Genomic DNA, 22803 nt, shown 5'->3' on the forward strand with positions numbered 1-22803 from the left:
AACATGCCTAGCAGGAGCAATGACCCCGCCCTGGCTTTGAGGTGTAACATTTCATCAGTTACTATTTAGCATACTACTAATAATGGATATGTTTTATTGAGCAATTTACTAAGTCCTAAGAAATGTGTTTTTTGAGACTTTTTGAGATCAGCCTCACTCCTGGGCCTTTGAGCTTTCTTCCAGAGGTACGCCCCCTGGCCCAAACCCAGCATCCTCCTTAAAAAGTTGCTTGCAGACCGAGCTGTGTAAATGAAATGTTTGAAGGTAGTGAGTGGGTGCTTTGCTATTTAAAGGAACACTTGGGTAAAGGCTTTTGAAAGTACAGAATCCCTTCCTGTGTAAAGTAGGGGCTCTGGTTTTGGTTTTGGTTTTGGTTTTATGTGCCTGGTTCTCTCAGGGGCGGGCTGGCCTGGAGGTCCCTGGCTCTGTGCTGAGGAGACTGGCCAGGAGTGGGCCGGTGCCCAGCAAACACCAGAACATCCATCTCCGCTGCTGGGAAGCTCACACGGCTATTGCCCCTCGCTGTCGAGGCTGAGGCCAGGCAGTGTCCACTCAGCATGCAGGCCTGGGGCTGTTTCCCAGGACAAGCCTGCATAGGTTTAGCCAGAGCCACATGGTGATGGCGTGTCTCCTCACCTCTTGCTCCAGGATCTGGGAGGTGTTTTGGGTTCCTTCCTGCTTTCCTCGCTTAGGTGTGTGCAGAGAGCCTTCCAGGGGCACAAAGAAGGTGGCCCCGCCCAGAGGAGGAAGGACCCAGGAAATGAGAAGGGCAGTGTAGAGGTGGCCCAGAGTTTGGCTCACTTAAGGATCTGCAGAGAGAGGAGGCAGATGGAGCTGAGCGGACAGGATGGAGCCTCCAAGGTCCTCTTTGCATTCTAGTCTCAGCGGATTTGGAAGCCTTTAAGCAGGGAAGTGGCAGGTTCCAACTTCCTTCTTTAAAAGGCAATCCCTGTGGCTGGTGTGGAGGACGGATGTGACGGGGAACAAGAATGTTATCATTAGACAAGAGGGGATGAGCGTGGAGCCAAAGTGCTGGCAATGGATGGATTCCAGATATATTCTGGAGACAGATCACAACACAGCCAGGATTGGGGAGACAAAATTCCTTCATGGATGACCATGATGTCTGAGATTGGGAGGAATGTGCCCGTGTTGACCACTGGTTTAGTTGGGTTAAATTCCAGGTGCCCAAGAGGAGGCAGCACAGTGGTCTCCTGTTCAGACCTGAGTCTGGGTGGGCTGTGGCAGATGGGACCGTTAGGGGGCTCCCTGCGGCCTTCCCTGGTCCAGCCTGAGCCCCTCCATCACTGGGCATCCTGGGGCTCAGTCTGTGGGTAGAAGCTTACTTCCTCTTCAGGGGACTTGGGCTATAGAAGAAAGGAGGATTATAACAAGAGGGCAGGGCTGCCCAAAGATTTTTTGCCATGTGTGTGGAAACACACACACACCCATCTTCTTGACCCTCCATACCCCACTGAGTGCCCAAGCAGATAATGGTACTACCCCCAGAGGGCCAGGCCCTGCCTTTACTCTGCTTCTGGCCCATAGGGGGAGGGGCATTGGAGGAGGTAGAATTAAGGACTGTGCCCGATGCCCGGGAAGCCTTGTAGGTAAGGCCCTGAAGGAGGAAAAAGGAAGCAGGGTTTGGAGAAGGGTTCCTTTGGGAATGTTTCCATGTTAGTTAGTAGTGTCTGGTTTAATTTGCTTGAAGGGGTGGGAGGTGTTGAAGAGAAACGAAGTATTAGGACAGGCGAGGCAGGGCGCCTTCCTTGCCAAGCTGTGCACCTACAGGGTTGCAACCACCCAAGTGGTCACCTTTTCCCAATTTGCACAGAGGTGCTGTGGGGTTGTGGAGGCCTTGGTAGAGCTAGAATGGGGGTCACGGGTGGAAATGGAGAGTTTCTAGAGGATTCACTTTGCGGTTTTTGGACCCAGCATCTTTGGCAGCCGAGAGTAGGGCTGTGTGGCGGGGGGCAGGCCTGGTTTATGATGCTGCCCCCTGGCTTTCTCTTGGGGCGTTACCAAGCCAGGAAAGGACTTTGTGGATGCAAGGCTAGTGATGAGTAAACTTGACCTCGTCTTGGCCAACCCAGTTCCCTGTCCTCGAGGACCCCCTCCTCCCCAGTTGGGGTGGAGGAGGGGAAGGGGGGACTGGGTCCACTTCTAACCCTGGCTGGCAGCTAACCAGCTGTCCCTTGAGGGTGGAGGAAGGGCAGGAAGGAACTCGGTAAACCCCGGTTTGCTGCCTGTTTGCTCTGAGCCTAATTGCTGGGAAAACCCCATGAGGTTGAAGCCATCTCGTTCTCTGTTAACAGAGGAAAACAAGCCAAAATAAAGCCCCATCTGGAAATCCCTCTGATAGCAGAGACAAACAGCCTGCTGGCTGGTTTAGTCATTAGCAGGCAGCTGCTGGCAGCAGCGAGGGGAGTGGAGTGATGAGCTGCAAGCTCCCGCCCACCACTGAACTGGGCAGAACCAGGAGGGCACAGGAGAAACCACTGGGGCACCAAGAAGAGGCAGCCACCCTGCTGCCCAGGCGGGCAAGCCATTAGGAGGTGAAAGGGAGTTGAGTGTGTCTCTTCGGGTCCAGAGGGCGATAGTGTCCCCAAGGTAACCAGAGAGACCACCCCATGCACCTGGGGCAGTGGATTTCACAGGGTGTCCAGGGCCCCAGGCTTGGCCGCCAGGGTCCCCTGCCCCTCCTCCATTTCCATGGGGGGCTGGGTCAGAGGATGAGCTGGCAGGGACCTGGTGCGCCCAGACACAGGGTCCTACAGCGCTGTTTGCACACCCATTACCCCGCAACCTGTGGCTCCAGAAAGCTGGTCCACTTCACCGTTTCCTCTTCTGTGGTGCCTGGCACACAGGAGCTGTTAGATCACACTGAGCGAGGGACTGGCCAGGCCTGACATTGAGCAGAGAGTCCCCTAGGGATGTGGTGGACACCTGGAGCTTCCCTTTACACCCCCAAATCTGTGTCACAGGGGGAGAGTGGTGTGGGCCTCTCTGCTGTCCTCTTAGGGGGGTACCTGGTATCTCAGCTGCTCTACTGAGTTCCTGCTCCCGTTCCCTGCCATAAGGGCGTCTCCTTTTTCACGGCCCTGGCAATCCCAAGTGCCTCCAGTTCAGCCGTGGGGATCTGAACCACCCCCCAGGCTGTCTCTGGCATTCGGGTCCTGCCACAGAACCCTTGTCATTCAATGTGGAATGAATGACCAGGATTTCAATCCTAAAACCAAAAACCTCAGGGATTGAGCTGACTGCCAAGACCTTCCTGAAGGCCCTGGGTTTGAGATAGAGACACTTACAGGGGCGTTGACTGGTGGTGCCTTCACTGTCACATCAGACCTTTACAGGTGCCTCCAGGTAGCCATGCAGGTGCTGGGGTTGGAAGGTGCACAAGACCTCAGGCACTGCCCTGGAGGGGCTCTGGGGCCACGAGGGGAGGCAGTTGTGGGGACAAAGAATGTCAGTGTGTAGTGGGCAAGTGTCCCCAGAGAGCTGTGAGGCACAGGGGCCTCTGTAACTGCCCGGCACAGGAAGGGGTGAGTGTGTGAGGGAGTATATAGGTGTGTGAGGGTGTGTGCTCCGAGTATAGGAGCAAAGCTTGTCCTGGGGCTTAGAGGATGAGGAGTAATAGAGCAAAGAGAAAGGGCCATGCGGGTAGTGGAGGAATTTGTGCAGGATCAGGGGCAAGAGAGGGGGGTGTCCCTGGAAGAGGGTGAGTTGAGAGTATCTTGGTGCAGTTAGAGTCCATGGGCATGCCCAGGCCATCTGCCACTGAGGAAGGAAACATCTACATGGCGCTGGCTGTGGCAGCAGGAAGGGCTCACCCTGTTGGGGGCTCCATTTCCCCAACGTGCAGAGGGAGAGTGCTAGCCACATGGCATCAGATGCCTTTCTACAATGAGGCTTCCTGGTGCTTGTGCAGGTGAGAGGAGCCAGGGAAGCAGCTGGGTTCCATCCTGTTTCCTCAGGGTTTGTGGGTGTGTATGTGAGTGTACGCACAGGCGTGCAGGCCTGTATATGCATACTGTGTGTACGTACTATATGTGTGTGAATCATGCGTGTAGATGCACTAGGTGTGTGTGTACATGTGTGTATATACAGGCAGTGCATATACATAAACAGATGGCCGAATGGGTTCTCTTGGTCTCCCAAACCCTTGCGTCTCCTCTGGGTAGAATCCACACCTGCGGTGGCCCATCTTGCCTGCTGTTTCAAAATAGCCCAGATCAGAGGATCTCAACCCAGTCTCATATTAGGACGCCCTGGCAGCACTTAAAAAAATAGCCAAAGCCAGGGTCCACCCCAGACAAATGCGAACAGCAGCTGCAGTGAGGCCCAGGTATGGGCATGTGAAATTGAGCAGCCCAGCTGTCTAGATTTGTAAATGGTCTCCGTCCCAGCTAATCCTTAGGCACAGATGACACTCAGGCTGTAACCTGGACCTCAGGCGATTGGGAAGCTGTAGCCAAGCCTCCTGGGACACAGTGAAGCTGGACATGGGGACACAGGGGCAGGGAAACAGGGAGGAGGCCCCCGAGCTGGAGGCTGCCGGCTCCTCCGGTCCAGGGTTCCCAAGGTGACCTATTAACCTCATACTTCCAGCTGAGTGACACTGGTTAGACCAGGTCTTCTAAAGCTGGGAAGTGGCCCGGGCTTAGGGGTGAGGGGGTCTCCAGGCGCTCCTGAAGATGGCATTCGTGGGCTGGGGTAGCGGGGTGCAGCCTTGCCTGGGAAGCCTTAGATATTTTCCTGCTTCAGTAGTGGGCCGACCTGGTTCTCAGAGGCAGCTATTGACCTGTGCCTGGTCCCTTTCCAGGTCTGGGAAGGAAAGGCACGGAGACAGTGTACAGTGAGATCCGGAAAGCTAACCCCGGTGAGTGAGGGGCCCTGACCCCCAGCCTGGTGGGCACTGCCTCCAGCATCATCCATGAGGTCTTGGGAGTGGGCAGACAAAAGAGGGAGCAAAGGTCAAGAAGGGGTGCTACCTCTTACACAGAGTTGACTCTCACCAGGCAAACAGGTGCCCAGCTGCTGGGCTTGTTGGATAGGAGTGGGTGCTGGCACCATTGTATGCTCACAGGACACTCGGCAGAGCTCTCCTGTGACCCCAAGAAGCAGGGGGGGTGCCAGGCAGTGAGCCTCACCTGCTCCCCATGAGGGTCTGGTGCAGAGCCCCCTCTCCCCCAAGAAGGTCTTAGAGTCGGCGCTTTGCTTTGAAGATGGTCAGTGGCTTCAGCTTTCCTGGGAGCATGCGGACCTCGGGGGAGGGAGTCAGATCTGCTCCATTCCCTTGACCCACTTCCATTCCCACCTCCCTGCTTGCAGGTGAAGAGCTTCCCCCAGACCGAGCGCAGTACCTGGCAGGCATGGAACTGGGATGCTCCCAACCATCTCATTTTTTGTATAATTACTGCATTCCATTCTGCAGAAATGAAATCTACAGAGATTACTTTTTTTTTTTTTTGTTTAAATATTTTATTGATTTTTTACAGAGAGGAAGGGAGAGAGATAGAGAGTCAGAAACATCGATCAGCTGCCTCCTGCACATCTCCCTCCGGGGATGTGCCCGCAACCCAGGTCACTGCCCTTGACCGGAATCGACCCTGGGACCCTTCAGTCCGCAGGCCGACGCTCTATCCACTGAGCCAAACCGGTTTCGGCTACAGAGATTACTTTTAAGTTCTGAAAATAAATAGCAACGTAAAAAGCATAAGCACCCTGGGGGAGACAGTTGCTAGAGGGATATCTTCCTTTGAACAACAGACCTCTATTTAAATGAATTCTTTGGAAGGGAGTTCTTAAAAAGGGCTGGGAGACTTGGTAAAGCCCGGCTAATGCAAGTGTGGTCCACAGGCCAGAAGCAGCCATGGTCCCGGGCGCAGCCCGACCCACAGAACCACAGTCGCCAGAATCTGAACTCTAACATGTTCCCAGATGTTTCTGATGCTGACAACATTTGAGAAGACAGGTAACTGTCTTACCTCAAGAGCCTACTTTTTCTCTGAAATAGGAATCACTCCTTAAGTAATATATATTTTTTTAATGCTATTTCATGGCTGGAGCAGAAACTCAGCCCCTTGTGGGACTCAGCACTAAATAATTTTTGAAAACCATTTGCTGGGGAATTTTTGGCTTAAGTATCTGATTTTGCATTTTCAATTTATTCAGAGCTAGTAAAATGTAAATTTGGAAATAAACAGGCTTTCTCTGTTCTTCTCTCTGTTCGTCCATGTAATAGAAAGAAAGCTAGAGGTCAGGTAGGGTTCAAGGTTGGTCCTGTTTAGTAACTGCAAAAATGTCTCTTCTGCTTTTCTCATGGTCCCAGACATGGTTCCCTTGCAGTTGCTTTGGTTCTGCAAAACCTCACATTTATTGAGCTTTTGTGCCAAGTGGCCTAGGTTACATGATCTCTTTCAGTCCTCACAATAAACCCCATTTTACAGATGAGGATACTGAGGCATAGAGAGGTTAAAATACTTGCGCAAAGTCACACAGCAAGCAAGTCCCTGAGAACTGGTCCACCCCAGAGCCAGGCTCCATGCTCCTGATCCCTGAGCGGCACTGTCTTTGGAAGGGAAGCTGGTAGGCGGGCAGGCTGCAGGGATAAGGCCTTGGGGTCTGTAGTCACCTAAGGCTACCCCTGCAGGCCCCTTCCAGCTGAGGAAGGCCACGCCCAGTGTGGATTCCCAAGGGTTGTTGTTAGGGGCCCTGCTGAAAAAAGACAGATTAAGGAGAGAAAAACAAGCAGGTGATAAGTGACTCGGTGGAGGGATTAAAATCTGTTGTTTATTTGGCATGTTAACCAAGAATAAAAAATTCATAGAGAAGTGACAAAACAAAGGAAAAGGGGTTCCAGGTAGAGAGCTGTGGGAAGGTAAATATATGGGGGACCCTACTGGGGCGTCAGGCTTATTTGTGGATGTCCACCTCGGCACCGACTTTTCCTTGTCTTCATGACCATAAAACTTCCTGGGGCAGGGGGTTTATGGCAGTTCTGAGGTCTCAGAAGTTTCTGCTTTTACTCCGATAAGAGAAGCTCCCAGACGGCTTCTTTCTGCATCCGTTGATTCTCTGCTTCCAGCTCAAAATCTCTGCTGTGCCGAAGTGGCGTATCGGGGGGAGGTGTATTCTGGTTTCCTGCATCTGCATTGAGGCAGCTGCTCAAGTGGGTTCTCTCGGGGTCCCCAGGCTGGTTCTAGATGCCGGAGTCCTCAGTGCCAGGCTGTTGGAAGGTGACTGCTCCTTCTGGCCTTGGGATGGAATGGACCACAGGCACCCAACCCTGTAGGGAGGGATTCAAGACAATGAAGGGCCCTGTTGTGTTGGGAGTCATCAACCTCTCCTTCCTCTTACCAGCTGTGTGACTTTGACCCTTTGACCAAGATGCCTGACTTGTTTGAGGCTCAATTTCTTCGACTGTTAAGTGGAGATGGAATTCAATGAGAAAGGGGGATGAGACAGAGTCAGGGGAGATGGTGCTAATTACCCACCCCACACATGCAGTCAGTGTATTATCTCTGCCCTAGAGTGAGAATTCAGTCTGTTTTAGCTGGAAAAAAACAAGAGGAATGGAACCCCAGTGCCCAGGGTGAGACCAAAGCCATCTCCCAACTCCCAGGCCAGGGAGCTCCCGTCTGGGCCCCCAGGGGTCAGTTGGGCTTGGTTCCCATCCTGGAAGCCAAGGCACGTCCTGTTTCTGAGCGGTTTCCCGCTTGGCTGCTGCATAAAGAGGCCTTGGTTGATTCCTCTTTTCTTTTTCTTTCTCTTCCTCTTACTGTCAGATGCTCACTGTTAATTATCCTGCTCTGCAGAGGAGGAAATGGGCCCGGCGGTAAATAACTCGTCCTGGTACCCAGGCCAGCAGTGGCCAAGCAGGGACTCAAAGCCAGGGAGCTGGCTGCAGAGCCTTCACACGTCCTCTCTGTGTTGCCAAACCGATTGACTGTGAGCTTCTACATTTTCCCACTTTTTTGTTTGTTTGGTTGGTTTCCACATTATCATCAGCTTAATCAGAGGATTGTACTCTCTCTAATTCAGGAGCTAAGGGTAACAGCCTGGTCTGGTCTGGTCTGGGTGACTGAGTGAGCCATGGAACCCCTCTGGACCTCGGTCTCTGTGAAATGAGGGGCCTAGGCTTGGATATAGGACAGGGCTCTCCAGGTTTGTTTAAACACAGGTGGCTTGGCACCACCTCCTGCATTTCCCACTCAGTAGGTCTGGAGTGGGGCTGAGAATAGGCATTTCCAACCAATTCCCACAGCCGCTGCCACTGCTGCTGCTGGTCTGGGGACCACACTTCTAGATCAGGGGTGGGGAATGTCCAGCTCAAGAAATCATTTGGTCCGGCCCTGCCAAGGCATTAGGGGTGAGTTGATTAAATGTTGGACCAAATACAGCAGGCTAATTTTTAAGTTGATAATTTTGTATGGTCTGAGAATGATGTTATAAATATCCAAATAGCCCTTTGGCAGAAAAAGGGTTCCCCACCCCTGCTCTAGATGCTTTGAGTTCCCTTCTGATTGTGTCACTCTGAGCTCTGCTCTGCTCCTTGTGTGAAGGGGTAGGGTCTTTCAACCCTCATTGATCCTGGAGGGATGGCTCAGGGTGGACAGCAGAGGTGTGTGTGTGTGTGTGTGTGTGTGTGTGAGAGAGAGAGAGAGAGAGAGAGAGAGAGAGAGAGAGAGAGAGAGAGATCCACAATAAAACAAAGGCCCTGGTGGGGGATAGGTCAGTGAGCAGGCTGAGGGCAGAGCTGAGTCTTATCTGACCTTTCCTTCTTAATTTTTTATTCTTCCCCACCTTAATTTCTCAGTTCCCCAGCGTCTTCCAACGGGCAGCACTTCAGGACTGGCTATTTCGGGAACTGGCTCACAGGGCGTAGTTCTGGCTCTTAAACCCCATTTTCCCCTGAGTGGTACAAAAGCAAACTGCTCTTCTAGATAAGCCAAAGGGCACCGGGCAGGCCTGCCTCCAAGGAGCAGCCCCAGGGCAGGGCTCTGGGTAGGACCTGGCTGAGAAGTGTCAGGATCTCGTAGGCTGTGGGAGGCACACACAGGTCTTTGTGACCTTGGCTTTAGTCTCGAAGCTCAGCTTTATTTATTTGCTTAGAAATATGTTTTTATTGATTTTTAGAGAGAGGGAAAGATAGAAACATTGATGTGAGAGGAGCATCACTGATCGGCTGCCTCCTGCACGCCCCCTACTCGGGATGGAGCCCGCCACCTGGGCACGTGCCCTGACCAGAATTGAACTGGTGGCCTCTTGGTGTAGGACATGGTGTAGGCCCGTGATGGCGAACCTTTTGAGCTCGGCGTGTCAGCATTTTGAAAAACCCTAACTTAACTCTGGCGCCGTGTCACATATAGAAATTTTTTGATATTTGCAACCATAGTAAAACAAAGATTTATATTTTTGATATTCATTTTATATATTTAAATGCCATTTAACAAAGAAAAATCAACCAAAAATATGAGTCCGCGTGTCATAGGTTCCCCATCACTGGTGTAGGACATGGTTGGTGCATGGTTGACACTCAATCCACTGAGCCACAATGGCTCAGCTTATTTCTTTATTTTAACTGTGGTACAGTATACCTCACACTTGCCATTTCAGGGGCATTAAGCCCATTCACAATATTGGACAACCATCACCATCATCCATCTCCACAGGTCTTTCATCTTCCCCAAGTGAAACTTCCTCCCCATTAAACAAAACCCCCTTCTCTCCTCAGCCCCAACAACAAGCAGGCTACTCTGTGTCTCTGTGAATGTGACTAAGCTCCGCCTGTTCATCTGTCAAAGGAGGTGGTTGGAAGCATGATCTTAAGTTGCCTTTCAGTTATAACATTCAGTGTCCTAGTATGTGGCGGTGACAGTCATGGTCATTTGTCTATGCCTCAGTCCGTCTGGAAGCCTCCATCCCCCTGAACATCTTGGTGAGGAGGGAGTCATCAGTCACGTCTACGAGTCACTTAACCCTTTATCCACCCTTGATTCCAAGACCACATAGGTTATTTGCCTTTAAGCCCAAGTTTCCCCTTCAAGTCTGAATTAAGTCAGGGATCTCAGGGGCCCAGTTACTGGGTTTCCGCTGCATTCACATTGGCCAGAGTCCTGCTTGGATGGGTCTTTGTACTGTGAACCTGATGGAGAACATCCTACATAGGAGATGGAGACCTGGGGTTTGGGCTCAGCTCTGCCCTTAGCAGGTTATATGACTTGACCCCTCATTTCTCCCCTGGTGGTAGTTTTCTCATTAATTCTCAACAAGATGCCTGACCCATGTAGAATTGCTGTAAACACCTCAGTGTCCCTCAGGAGCGTATGTGGTCCTAAGGTGGATAAGGAAGGGCTGTGGTGGGCAAGTGGGTTCTTTAAAATTAGGAGGAGGGGACCGCAGCCAGGTGGTTCAGTTGGTTGGAGCATCCTGTCATACACCAAAAAGTTTGCAGGTTTGATTTCCAGTCAGGGTACATATCCAGGTTGTGGGGTTTGATACCTGCTCGGGGCATGGATGGTAGGCAACTGATTCTCTCTTTCTCTCCCTCTTCCTCCCTCCCTCCCTCCCTCTCCCTTTTTCTCTCTCTAAAAATCAATAAACAAGCCCTTGGATGATGATTAAAAAGCACGGTAATAATAAAATAAATGAAATGGGGAGGAGGGGGACATCTCTTCCAATTCCATGTCTCCCTCTGAGTCATGGCCATGGCCATGCAAGTCTGCTATTCTGTCTACTCAGAGCCTACCATATGTTGACATATAGTTAATCTGACATCTTGTCCCAGCAATTACTCTTAGTCTATGGCAGTGGTTCTCAACCTTCTGGCCCTTTAAATACAGTTCCTCATGTGTGACCCAACCATAAAATTATTTTTGTGGCTAATTCATAACTGTAATGTTGCTACTGTTATGAATCGTAATGTAAATATCTGATATGCAGGATGGTCTTAGGCGGCCCCCGTGAAAGGGTCATTCGACCGCCAAAGGGGTTGAACTGCTGGTTGAGACCACAGGTTGAGAACCGCTGGTCTATGGCAAGGAAACCTCTTGGTCTTTGATCTTCTCCCCTTTCCAATTGTAAGATGATAGAGGCATCGAACAGACCATCCAACCTCAGAGGGAAGGCAGGGGAGGGGTGGTGGTGAGAGATCAACCAAAGGACTTGTATGCATGCATATAAGTATAACCCATAGACACAGACAGTAGAGGAGTAAGGGCATGTGTATGTTGGGGGAGCCGGGGGGGGGGGCGGAGCAGAGAGGGGCAATGACCAGGGAGAGATCAATGGGGGGAAAGGAGACATATGTAATGCTTTAAATAATAAAGAATTAAATTAAAGAAAAAAAAAAGATGATTTGTTGCCACATGTTAGGGAAGGAAGGAGAGGGGTGCCCAGAACTAGAAAAATCACATCAGAAAGAAACCAAATTGAGAGCTTTTTGTTTCTTAGGGAAATGAAGAAAATGCTGATAATGCCTCATGATCTGCAAGCTTAGCACTTGAGATTTCCCAAAGTTCTTGTTCCCTTTTCACTTATTTGCAAATCTGAGTCAGCAGCAGCCGCTCTAGTTATGGCTGATGATTAGGCTGAAGCAGTGCTGTAGTGCTCCGAAGAGGTGCACAGTTAGAGAAAGTAGTTGAGGTGACAGTGTGGTGCCTCTCTCCTAACACGTAAGCAGACCCAATCTGTGAAAGAACTCCAGTCTGAGTGAGACTTCCAGCGCTTCGAGCAGTGGTTCTCAATGTAGGGGACATGTGGCCATGTCTGGAGACATTTTTGGTTGCCATAACCTGGGGGGAGGGGGATGCTACAGCCTGTAGTGAGTGGAGGCCAGGATGCTGCTGGACACCTCCCAGGGCACAGGACAAAGTCCCAACTCAAAGACTGCTCCAGACCAGGATGCCCAGAGTGCCAATGTTAAGAACCCCGGCTCAGAGGAATTCACCTCCCGCGATCTTCCAACAGCAGAGCTGGTTTTCCTCTCTAGATGCCCTGTGCCCACCTTGGGAGGTGTCCTGGACATGTCCCCCTAACAACTCCAGGCCCTGGGAAAAGATTCCCAGTCCCGCTCCAGACACTAGCCTAAGCCTTCTGGGTCAGACAGAGCCCGCTTCCCGCCTGAGTATCTGCTCACTCAGCCTCCGCCTTCTGCTTCCCTTTGCCTGGGATTCAGGCTAACAGATGTTTCTTAAGGGGGAGAAACCCAGTAAACCAGGAGTAGCTGGTCATTCAGAAACTAGAACAGAGGGCCTCTGTGCCATGTCCCCTCTGGGAAGGCGAGAGGAGTACGAGGGCCAGTCCCCACCCGCACTGCGAGGCCCAGAGCAGCCCAGGCTTGGACTTCGAGAGGGAAAAAACATACTCAGGGGGGAGGGGGGGAGAGAGGATACTGCTCTCCAGATTCTATTTTTGTTGTGGTTCCTCTATTACCACAAAGAAAACTACAGAAACTTGTGTACAGAAACTTGCTGTATATCAGCAGACTCAAATGTTAGCATTTTGTGCTCAGATTGCTTTAGGAAACACGGACTGAGGCTTTCTCCCTAGTTCGTCTCATTCCAGAGCCTTTGGGGCTTTGGGGGAGCAGGAAGCATGGGGTCCTTTGGATCCTCCCAGGTCAGATTTGGGGTGGGGGTGGGATGCTGCCTGCCTCACTCAATGTGTGGAAGTTTACACAATGGCTCAGCTTCGCCATCAGGCTGATTCATCCATTTGGCCATTGCCGCCTGCCTCTGTCCCGGCCAGCACAGAAGGGGCCCCTTAGGAACTGCTGGCCCTGTTCCTTCTAGAGGGGACACACAATGGAGCTGTGATAAGACAGGGCTCGAGGGGGAAGTGGAGTTGTGGAAACAGGATATTTCTAAATTAGAGAAAGAAACAGAAGGGTTGTAACAGGTGGGCCCCAAGACTTAGGAGGGACCAGGTTTGATCTTGGGCAGCTGGTAGAAACTGAGGCCCCTTGGAGAGCTTCCACCAGTAAGACTGGGGACTTGAGGAGGGGTTATGGCTTTCCTGCCTTCACCCCATAGCCATCAAGAATGGCAACCACCCCCAATTCGAATCTACATCTCCTCTCGGGGCCTTCCTCAGATAACAAGAGGTCCCTGTGGCTTCTCCATCTTTATGCCTATGTCTACAGTCTCTAGGAATCAGCCCCAACATGTGGGTCACTGACCATTCAGAAACTTTGCTATTACTGGGGGCCTGGTCTTGCCCAATGGGGCAAATCATATCCCTTTCTTGCCTCTTGCAGTGAAAACTAACTCTAACTAATGCAGTCAGGGACAATTCAGCCCCCAGTTCTCATTGATTTTTCTTTTAATATATTTTTTTTAATTGATTTCAGAGAGAGGAAGGGTGAGGGAGAGAGAAACATCAATGATGAGAATCCTTGATCAGCTGCCTCCTGCATGCCCCACACTGGGGATCGAGCCCGCAATCCGGATGTGTGCTCTGACCGGGAATTGAACCGTGACTTGGTTCATAGGTCAGTGCTCAACCACTGAGCACACTGGCCGGTCTCATTGGCTTTTCTTACCCCTACTCTCTTCTTCCTGACATTTGGCCAGGGCCATTTTCATCACGGAAGCCTGGCAGGGCCAGCTAGTCCCAGCATGCACTCTGGCAAGAAGACAGTGTGGTCTCCGGACAGTTGAAACGAGTCTCCTCAGGGACAGGGATGTGGCAGTCCTGCCCTTCAGACCAGCACTTGGGCTGCACATGCCAAGCGTGTCAGCAATGTTTATACTTTCTGCTCCGTTGATTCCACTCCGGGAATGGACAGGCTAGTAAGGCATATGAAAATAGCTTTATTCCCAAAGAAGATACTGGCAGCATTATTTAAAATAGCAAAAACTCGGAAAGAACCTAAATTATTAAAGTAAGGAACTGGATAAGTAAATAAACATCCATCAAATGATTATTATGCAGCTGCTAACAATGTTTAAGAAGGTACCAGGAAATGTTTACAAAATCATGCAATGTGAAAAAGATAGGCTATAAGATGGCAGGTGCTGTATAATTATAACTCCAAAAGAAGCCTGCTGGTAGCAGAAAAGATGAAAAGTGTCAATAGGGTTCGAAGAGTAGAACTGGAGATACTTTTATCTGTTATTTTCTATGGTTTTCAGCTTTGTTCCTAAAATAATAGGTGGTACTAATTTTTTAAAAAACTGTTTAAAATGTCAAGTGAGCCTTGGCCAGTGTGGCTCAGTTGTTGAGGTTGAGCGTTGTCCCATGCAACGAGAGGTTGCTGGTTTGATTCCCAATCAGGACACATGTGTGAGCTGCAGGTTCAATCCCCAGTAAGGGGCATGCAGGAGGCAGCCAATTAATGTTTCTCACTACCTCTCTCTGAAATCAACACAAACATATATATGTCATTTAAATGTCAAATACGCTGGCCAGGGTCATTCTATGCTTGTCACATAGAGCTACAGGGCCCAGGGGAAGCTGTCTGGGCCAAAGAGCCATAAACCTGGGAACCCAGTAAGCTTGTGGCTCTGGCATCTTCTGCATCATCTCCCCCTTTCCCTTCTGGGATCAGCCTCTGAGAGGTTGGGGTGGGAGGACCCAAACATGCTCTCTTTTCATTGCTCACTTCCCTGTTACCCTTTGTTTTACAGATTTCATGGAAAACAGATATTCTGTAAGTATACATTTTATATGCATCATTTAAAAAATATATATAGTCTATTGAACAGTGAAATATTTCCAGACTCACCCAGATTCTGCATTCCCACTGATTATACCCATGTACTGGCCTCATCTGTTTCAGACCAGGAGCCCTGGGCCCATGGATATTGGGTCATTAGACCAGCCAGCTTTGCTGGGCCAGTTGTGATGTCAAATATTCTCTCCCACTGTTTGCATCATTGCATCTGAGCCCAGCACTTGGGCCACACATGCCCAGAGTGTCACATATGAAGGGAGACCCTAGAAACCCTCTCCCAGAGAACTGGGAATCTAGGGCACTTAGCTCCAAACAAGCCACGTTCATATTTCCTGCTAGCCCAGGGTCCAGGCTTGGGAGGAAGGCTTGCAGAAGTCCAAGTTCAAATGTTGCAAAGACCCATCTCCCCCGGTCTTCCTACTCCCAGCCTTTTTATGAGCCATGCAGCAGTGCAGGAGTGAAGGGCAGCTTGCATCTTCAGAGATGAAGAATTTGCCCCACTAACCTGTTTCTTTAAGGTCTGGGAAGAACTTGCAGCAAGACTGCTGGTGGCCCTTCCAATGGGCCCCCTGGCTTCCTTTCTTTGCCTGAGTCTTCCTTCTTATAAAACAGAGAAGTCATTATGCCTTTGACAGACAGGAAGCGCTGACATCCTTACTGTGGAGGAAAGCTATCAGTTTAAAGACAAAAGGAATGGATGAATGTCTTTTTCTAACCCCCCGCCCCAGACTTCTGAGATCAGAGACTTTAAAATATATATATTTTATTGATTTCAGAGAGGAAGGGAGAGGGACAGAGAGAGATAGAAACATCAATGATGAGAGGGAATCATTGATCGGCTGCCTCCTGCACACCCCCTACCGGGGATTGAACCCACAACCCAGTCATGTGCCCTGACCGTGACCTCATGGTTCATAGGTAAACACTCAACCAGTGAGCCAGCGGCTGGGCTGAAATCAGAGACTATTACATGGGAAGGGCAGGAAGCCCAATTGATAGGTGAGAAAACCAAGACCCAAATTGGCAAAACAGCTTGCCCAGGGTTACCCGGCTAGTTCATAGCAGAGCCAGGACTGGAATTTAAGTGTCCAGGCTCCCTCCTCGCCTAGCCAGTCCATGACACAAGACTCCCTCCAAAAAGTGATGTCACTGTCCCAGCCATCATGGCCTGGAAAGGGTGGAAGGTGAGACCGTTGTTCCATGGGCAGTGTGGGACCCAGATAAGGCGACGCTGCAGTAAACATGGCTGTGTCCACCCAAGGCAGGTCTGCTGGACCTGCAGGACCGACTTATTTACTTTGTCTTCAATCCAAATGGTCTCTCTGGACAGAGGCTCCAAGGTCCAGGACAGACAGACTTTCCCTTTCCCCAGAAGCTGGCCCGTGAGCCCAGAAATCTGCTCCCAGGATGCCCCCGAGAGCCCACCCAGGGCTGGTCCTGCTCTCCAAAATACTCAAGCCTTTGGTGGGAGAGCAGGGGTTCCCAGCCGTTGGAAGGAAGTTTGAATCTTTAAGTGAAAGCATTTTGTTTATAAGAGAAGCAGGTATAGTTTCCCTAATACTCAGCTGGTGGGTGAGGGTCAGGAGAAAATTAATTGAATTGCCCAGCAGGGAAATGGGAGGGGATTTCCTTCCTGAAATCAAACCTGGCAATCATTCCCAGTTGTTTAATGGCCGGTGCTTCTGAAAACATATTGGAGGAAATATCTTAACAATGAGATAGCCACTCAGCCAAATACCAATTTAGTATTGTTTGACTTACTTCAATGGCACACTCTGACTTCATTTTCCTCTGCCATTTTTGCCTTGTTTATAAATTGTATTTGTGGCGGAGGGAGGCAGACAGATAACGTGGAAGAGAACACCCAGTCCTTAAGCGAAAGGGGGGAATCTGGGCCTGCGTGGGTCTGGGGATCTTGGAAAGAACCTTGCCTTCTTACCGAAGAAAGGCAACTCCCATTTACAACTCGCCTCCTCCCTCCTGGGAGCCAGCGGGCAGCGAGGCTGCAGTGGGCATTGCCCAGGAGTTGGGATCAGGAGGCTGGAGTGTGAGGTCCATGTTCTCCAGACATCTTTTGGGTGATCATGTCTTCCTCGAGCTTCCTGATCTGTAAAATGGAGATGATGACAACAACACACACAATAATTACCTATTAGGAGTTTCTTCAGGGTTAAATGAGAAACATGTGCAAGGTGCCATGCGAACTATCATTTAAAAGCTAGTTTATGATCTATTTTGAAGTTCTTTTCATCAAACGCTGCGGCGGTTTGGGTGTGGGTGTGGGAACTTCGCCTGGCCTTGAGATGCCCCATCACAGAGGGGAACAAGGCACCTGCTTACCCAAGGCACAGGATTCAACCAAAGCCAGGCTTTGACTTAGGATCAGAGGCCCCCGTTAAAACTGGACTCTTTTTTCTTACTAGCCACTTATCAGCCATGTCACTGCGGGCAGATTTCTCAGGGCCTCAGTTTCCTCATCTGTAAGTTGTAAGTTTTAAAGCCCCCTCCCCCGGTTGTTGCAGAATTAAATGAGCACCTAGCAGACTTGGTTTATTGGAAGTGCTCATAAGGGGCACAGAAAGCAGGAAGTAGAGATACCCTTGGGGTGTTCGAAGCAAAATGACCTTTGGTCAGAAAGCAGGGCGATTTCGCCTCCGTCCGTGCGTGGCTGACGGCTGGCTCTGATTTAAGCACAGGCCTTAGATGTGAGCGTGTTCACCTTTACTTCAGAATCCCCAGGCGCAGCGGACTGTGGCCCAGCCCTTCCTGTCTGTGGGGCTGGTCTGACAGCAGCTCCCCAAGTGCCGGTTTCCCTCGGAGGAGAGCAGAAGTGACTGGGGAGGGACTTGGTCTGGGCCCTGCAAAAAGGCTGGACCAGGGTCACCCTCTGGTGGAGGAGGAAATGGGGCGGGGGTAGCTGCCAAGGCTGGCGGGCCTCCAGCCCCCTGGGCCAGCACAGCTCTCTTGGCCCGCCCGCCAGGGGCAGAGGAGGAGGCAGAGCCTTGGGCTTCCAGCTGAAGCCCCTCAGACCTTCATCCTGCCCCACCTCTGAACTCCTACCGTTAGGACCTCTTCCACCTTCTAGTTCACAGCAGGGTTGTTTGTCAAGAATTCCAGGATATAAAATTGGGGGTGGGGTGGGGGGAGCGTGTCAGGTTCTTGCATCCTCAGCATAGAGAACTGCCTGGGTAAGATGTGGGTCTAGTCCAGGGGTGGGCAAACTTTTTGACTCAAGGGCCACAATAGGTTCTTAAACTGGACCGGAGGGCCGGAACAAAAGCATGGATGGAGTGTTTGTGTGAACTAATATAAATTCAAAGTAAACATCATTACATAAAAGGGTATAGCCTTTTTTGCCCACGGCTGGTCTAGTCACTGATGGGGGTGGGGTGGGAGGTAACATAAATACCATATGAAGCAGTTAGAGAACACTACAAGAAGGCATATGGAATCCCTTTTTTATTGTTATAAAACATACACAACATAAAATTTACCATTTTAACCATTAAATATTTTTATTGATTGATTGATTCTAGAGTGAGAGAGAAAATGGAGAGAGAGAGAGAGAGAGAGAAACATTGATTTGTTGTTCCACTTACTTATGCTTTCATTGGTTGATTCTTGTATGTGCCCTCACCGGGATCAAGCCTACAGCCTTGGTGTATCGGGACAACGCTCTAACCAACTGAGCTTCCTGGGCCATTTTAACCATTTTTAAGTGTACAGTTTAGTGACGTGAAGTACACTCACGTTGTTGTGCCATCATCACCACCATCTACCCACAGGACTTTTTCATCATCCCAAACCAAAACTCTGTACCCCTTTAACAACACTCATCCCCATGTCCCCCAGCCCCTGGCAACCACTAATGTACTCTGTCTCTCTAAATGTGAATACTCTGGGGACCTCATAGAGGTGGAATCATACAACATTTGTTCCTTTGTGTCTGCCCTAGTTCACTTAGCCTAGCATTTTCAAGGTGGATCCATGTTGAAATCTATCAGAATTTCATTCCTTTTTAAGGCAGAATCATATAATTTGAAAACATTCAAGGTTGCTCATCAGTGTTCAGTCCTTCATTTTCTAAATTAAAACACAGACCTAGAGAAGGTCCATCTTATGTTCGAGGCAGGGCTGGAGCAAGAAGACAGGGCTCTGTTGACTTCACTAGTCTTCCTCTGTGGGTAAGTGTAGCGCCCAGGGGACGCAGTGCTGGGCGCACAGTGGGTGCTGGAGGGAGTGGGTGGGTAGTCTGCTGTGCAACAGGCACCTGGGCAGTAGAGGCTGCAAGCCCCCTAGAGCAGGCACGGAGCGAGGGGGAAACGAGTGTGGGCGGTGCCGGCAGAAGACAGCCTTGCTTTGGAGATCCTTTAAGAAGCGCTGTCTGCATTTCGGCATGCCAGTCTTCAGTCCGGAAGGGTGTGACCATACCTTGTCTTGTGTCTTGTCACTACAGAGAACGGAAGGCTCCCTTGATGGCACCTAGGACTACGAGAGCGGACACTCATCCCCGGGAGGACATCCACATTCTAAGAAGAGCAGACGATTCCCGATTCCAAGAGCTCTGTGCACTTATTTCTGAACCTGCCCTGCTCCCACTGAACAAAGCAATTCCTCAGGCCAAGCCACCAGTTCTTAAAGCCGTCTTGCTGCCTTGATGTTGTGGGTAGAGAGATACAGCGGGGCTGGCTAATTTCCCACCCGGCCCACCTCCCCCCCAGTCGGAGCATCCTGGGGCGTGGAGAGCAGCAGAGGGAAGTTCAGAGTCAGCAGGCCATTGGAATATTTTGAAACTTGAATATTTTGTCTTGTGCAGAGATAAAGAACTTTTCCAAGTACCTTCATACACGGAAACCTGGTTTGTTTTTCTGGTTTGATTTATTTTTTATTTTTTATTTTATTTTTTGTAGTGGATCACTTCTAGCAAATGGCCTGGCTTAGGGGCTAGTGTTTCTCTCTTTGTCTTCGGTCCTTCGAAGGCCTGTAGTTCTGGGTAGTCCTTGCTCCTTGGACGTGCATAGCACTGACCGGACAGCGGCACCTTGTCCCTCTGCAACCTTGCCCGACACAAATGGGAAAACAACGCTGCTTGGAAGCAACCCCATTGATATGTCAACTTGAAGACAAGGTTCACCCCGGGCAATGCACAAAACGGAAAATGAAGCTGGACAGCACAGATGTTCTTAAGTTGTTTTTCTGTATTCTTTCTTTTCCTCTCCCACGCTGAAGGCTGAGCAACAGGAAGATGGTTGCCTACAGCAAATATTATTTTTAATAGAAGAATCAAATGCATATTTTTCTTACTAATTTTTTTTTATTTATTCCTTGCTAGAGAAATGGTCTCCTGAGATCTTACGATGTTTCCGATGGTGTCTTGAGTGGGTGAATGAGAGGCTGCAGCCCTCTCCAGTGGAATTTCACTAGCGAGCACACCAAACCGAGACCGCTCCCTCCAGCTGCCTCAGTGACACAGCTGCAGGCACTCTGGCGGGTGTTGTATTCAATAAATTTGATCTTTATTCTTCAAAGACCTGTGAAATGTCGTCTTCTGAGAGGCCGTATGCATAAAGGATATCTGTAGTGCTCAAGGACTCCGCAGGCCTGCTGAAGTCACAGAGAGAACCAACAGGTCCCATCAGCAAAGGCCAAGGGCCTCTGTGCCTCACTGAAGTCAGGGCCGGGGGGCAGGGGGCAGCCAGTCTCAGACACGGAGTCATTCATATCCATTGGCTGGGGCTTCGGTGTTTGCTACCCAACTGAAGGCGCCGAGGCTGTCCTTGGCAGGCAGCGTTGACAGATTGAACAAAAACCAACCAAACCTCCCCAAACCCACGATGCCCAGTTAAATTTGAATTTCAAATAAATGAATAATCGAGTATAAGTATGTCCCATGTAATGTTTGGTACGTATTTATACTATGAAAGTATTCATTGACCTGAAATTTGCATTTAACCAGGATCCAATATTTTATCTGGCAACCCTACTGGTAAAGCACCCTCCCACCCCTTGGGGTCCATGTTCCTCAGCGGCCTCAGACCTCACCACCCCGCAAGGCCCGGTCCCAGTCAGAGCACCACCCCACTGGGCTGAAGGCAGAGGGAGATCTGAGTGAGTCTTTATCTCTAAGATGAGATTAAACAAATGGTTCGTAACATTGACCGGGTTTAGACGCCTTTGAAAATACGGTGAAAGCTATAGAGGCACAAAGCTGTACCACACACAAAGTTGTGTCTCAAAAATGTTACACCATTTCCCAGTTTCCAGGGCCACGGACTCAGGTCGGAAGCAAAGGATTAGATGATTTCTAACAACCTTGCCAGAGCCCCCGGATTACTGCATCAGTCCCCTTGCTGCTCCCAGAGCAGGGCCATTGCTGGGGAAGCTGGGAAGACTCTCTTACTGCTTATGACTTATTTATGGAGCATAAGTGGGTTTTTAATTATTTACCCCCACTGCCTATGTCTCTAAGGAAACCACACACGCAGGGATCCTGCATGGTAGGTTTAAGGACTAAGGATTTCTCTAAATCCAGGACCCCGGTTCACTGTCCCGCCCGGATGGCATAACAAAGCTCATCACTGAACAAGTGTCCCGGCACCAGCTCCTTGAGAGGTCTTTTTTCTCCGCGGTTGGACGTGTTAGTTAGAGCGCCCCCTTGTGTACTCACATTGTAACAAGTCATTACAAGGCTTGAAATGCTCCATAGCAACTGCAGAGTGGAATTTTCTCCCTCCTCCCAGGAGCCGTAAGAGGTCAGCCACCCATTTCATGAGCCTACCCTGAGCGCCCCATCAGGGTTAACTGATTAACTGAACTCTCACTCCCGGACAGAGACTCAAGATGGGCAATTGGACTCCGAGGTCAACAACATGCATTCATTGAAACTGATTGTTCTACCTCAGTGATTTTGCCTCCCTTTGTCCAGAGAGACTTTTAGTTGTCACACCTGAATGGGGTGCTATTGGCACCTGGTGGGTAGGAGAGCCAGGGATGCTGCACTGCACAGGTCAGTCCCCGGTGACAAAAAAAATCACCAAGTCCAACACGCCATAGTGCCAAGGTTGAGAAACCCTGCATGAAACCGGCCAGTTAGTTACTCATTTATTTACTCAAGAAACGTTGTTGGGAAAATCTCCTGGGGCCTGGAAACGGAAGAAAGGGGCTGACAACCCCGGAGTACATCAAGTTTATTAAGAGAACTTAGAGACAGAAGCCAGCGCCTTGGGCAGCAGCCTCACCAGTGGTTCTCAACCTTCTGGCCCTTTAAATACAGTTCCTCGTGTTGTGACCCAACCATAAAATTATTTTCGTTGCTACTTCATAACTGTCATGTTGCTACTGTTATGAATCGTAATGTAAATATCTGATATGCAGGATGGTCTTAGGCGACCCCTGTGAAAGGGTCATTCAACCGCCAAAGAGGTCGCGATCCACAGGTTGAGAGCCGCTGAGCTAGACAGTTCATCTCCACCCCCAACAAGGGATGGGGCTTGTTGCCAACAGCCAAGCGGTCCAAGCTAACACAGGTGGCTTGGAGCTACGTGGTTGAGCTCGTGCTTGTTAAACTCTGTAAAATCCAAAGCAGTAAACAACGTAATGGGCCCACTTGTTGGTGCAGGAATATTCCCTTCAGGTGATAGGGGTGAGCTGGTGGTCAGCTTGCTTCATGAGATGGCGTTGGTCGCAGTAAGTGCCGGGGAATCATTTTGCCTAACAAGTTTGTATCCGCCATGCTCCGTTTTCTCCACATTGTTGGTAAGAGGATTATAAAAATCAGGGGGCGCCTTCTCTCCTGGGACAAACCACACAGTAGATACAGACTAGCCGAGAGCCAATTGCAACAGTGGGACAAATGCTGTGATGGAGAAATTCAAAGGAAAGGGGGGCACAGGCCTCCGAACATAGACTTTGGGGAACCAAGCAAAGTGAGAGGAAGTTGAGTCCAACCAGAGACCTGGGGGTAGGTAGAGTACCAGGTGGAAAAGGTGAGACCAGGGGCAAGGCTGACAAAGGGGGATGTGCTAAGGTCCTGGGGCAAGGGAGGGGATGGTGGTCTCCAGGCACAGCGGAGGGCAGCCTACCAGCCCCAGGTCCCTTCCAGCCCTCGGATTCCATCAGTCCCT

At 50.2% G+C, this 22803-nt stretch overlaps 1 protein-coding gene across 8 annotated transcripts in view; it reads left to right on the forward strand.

Annotated features, from left to right (window-relative positions):
- PECAM1 (platelet/endothelial cell adhesion molecule 1) overlaps positions 1-20208 on the forward strand; it is a 49721-nt gene extending 29513 nt beyond the window's left edge. For 2 of the 8 annotated variants that reach the window (XM_015572451.1, XM_006776697.2), the window contains 4 exons: positions 4826-4882; positions 5863-5977; positions 14634-14656; positions 19137-20208. In XM_015572451.1, the coding sequence (XP_015427937.1) occupies positions 4826-4882; positions 5863-5969 (164 nt within the window). In that variant the 3' untranslated portion in view covers positions 5970-5977; positions 14634-14656; positions 19137-20208. The remainder of the gene's footprint in view (positions 1-4825; positions 4883-5862; positions 5978-14633; positions 14657-19136) is intronic. The other 6 variants (XM_006776698.2, XM_015572450.1, XM_006776699.2 and 3 more) reach the window with 6 other exon arrangements.
- Positions 20209-22803: the final 2595 nt, after the last annotated feature.

The sequence above is a fragment of the Myotis davidii genome, unplaced genomic scaffold (genome assembly GCF_000327345.1).
Source record: "Myotis davidii unplaced genomic scaffold, ASM32734v1 scaffold69, whole genome shotgun sequence".
Taxonomy (NCBI): Eukaryota; Metazoa; Chordata; class Mammalia; order Chiroptera; family Vespertilionidae; genus Myotis; species Myotis davidii.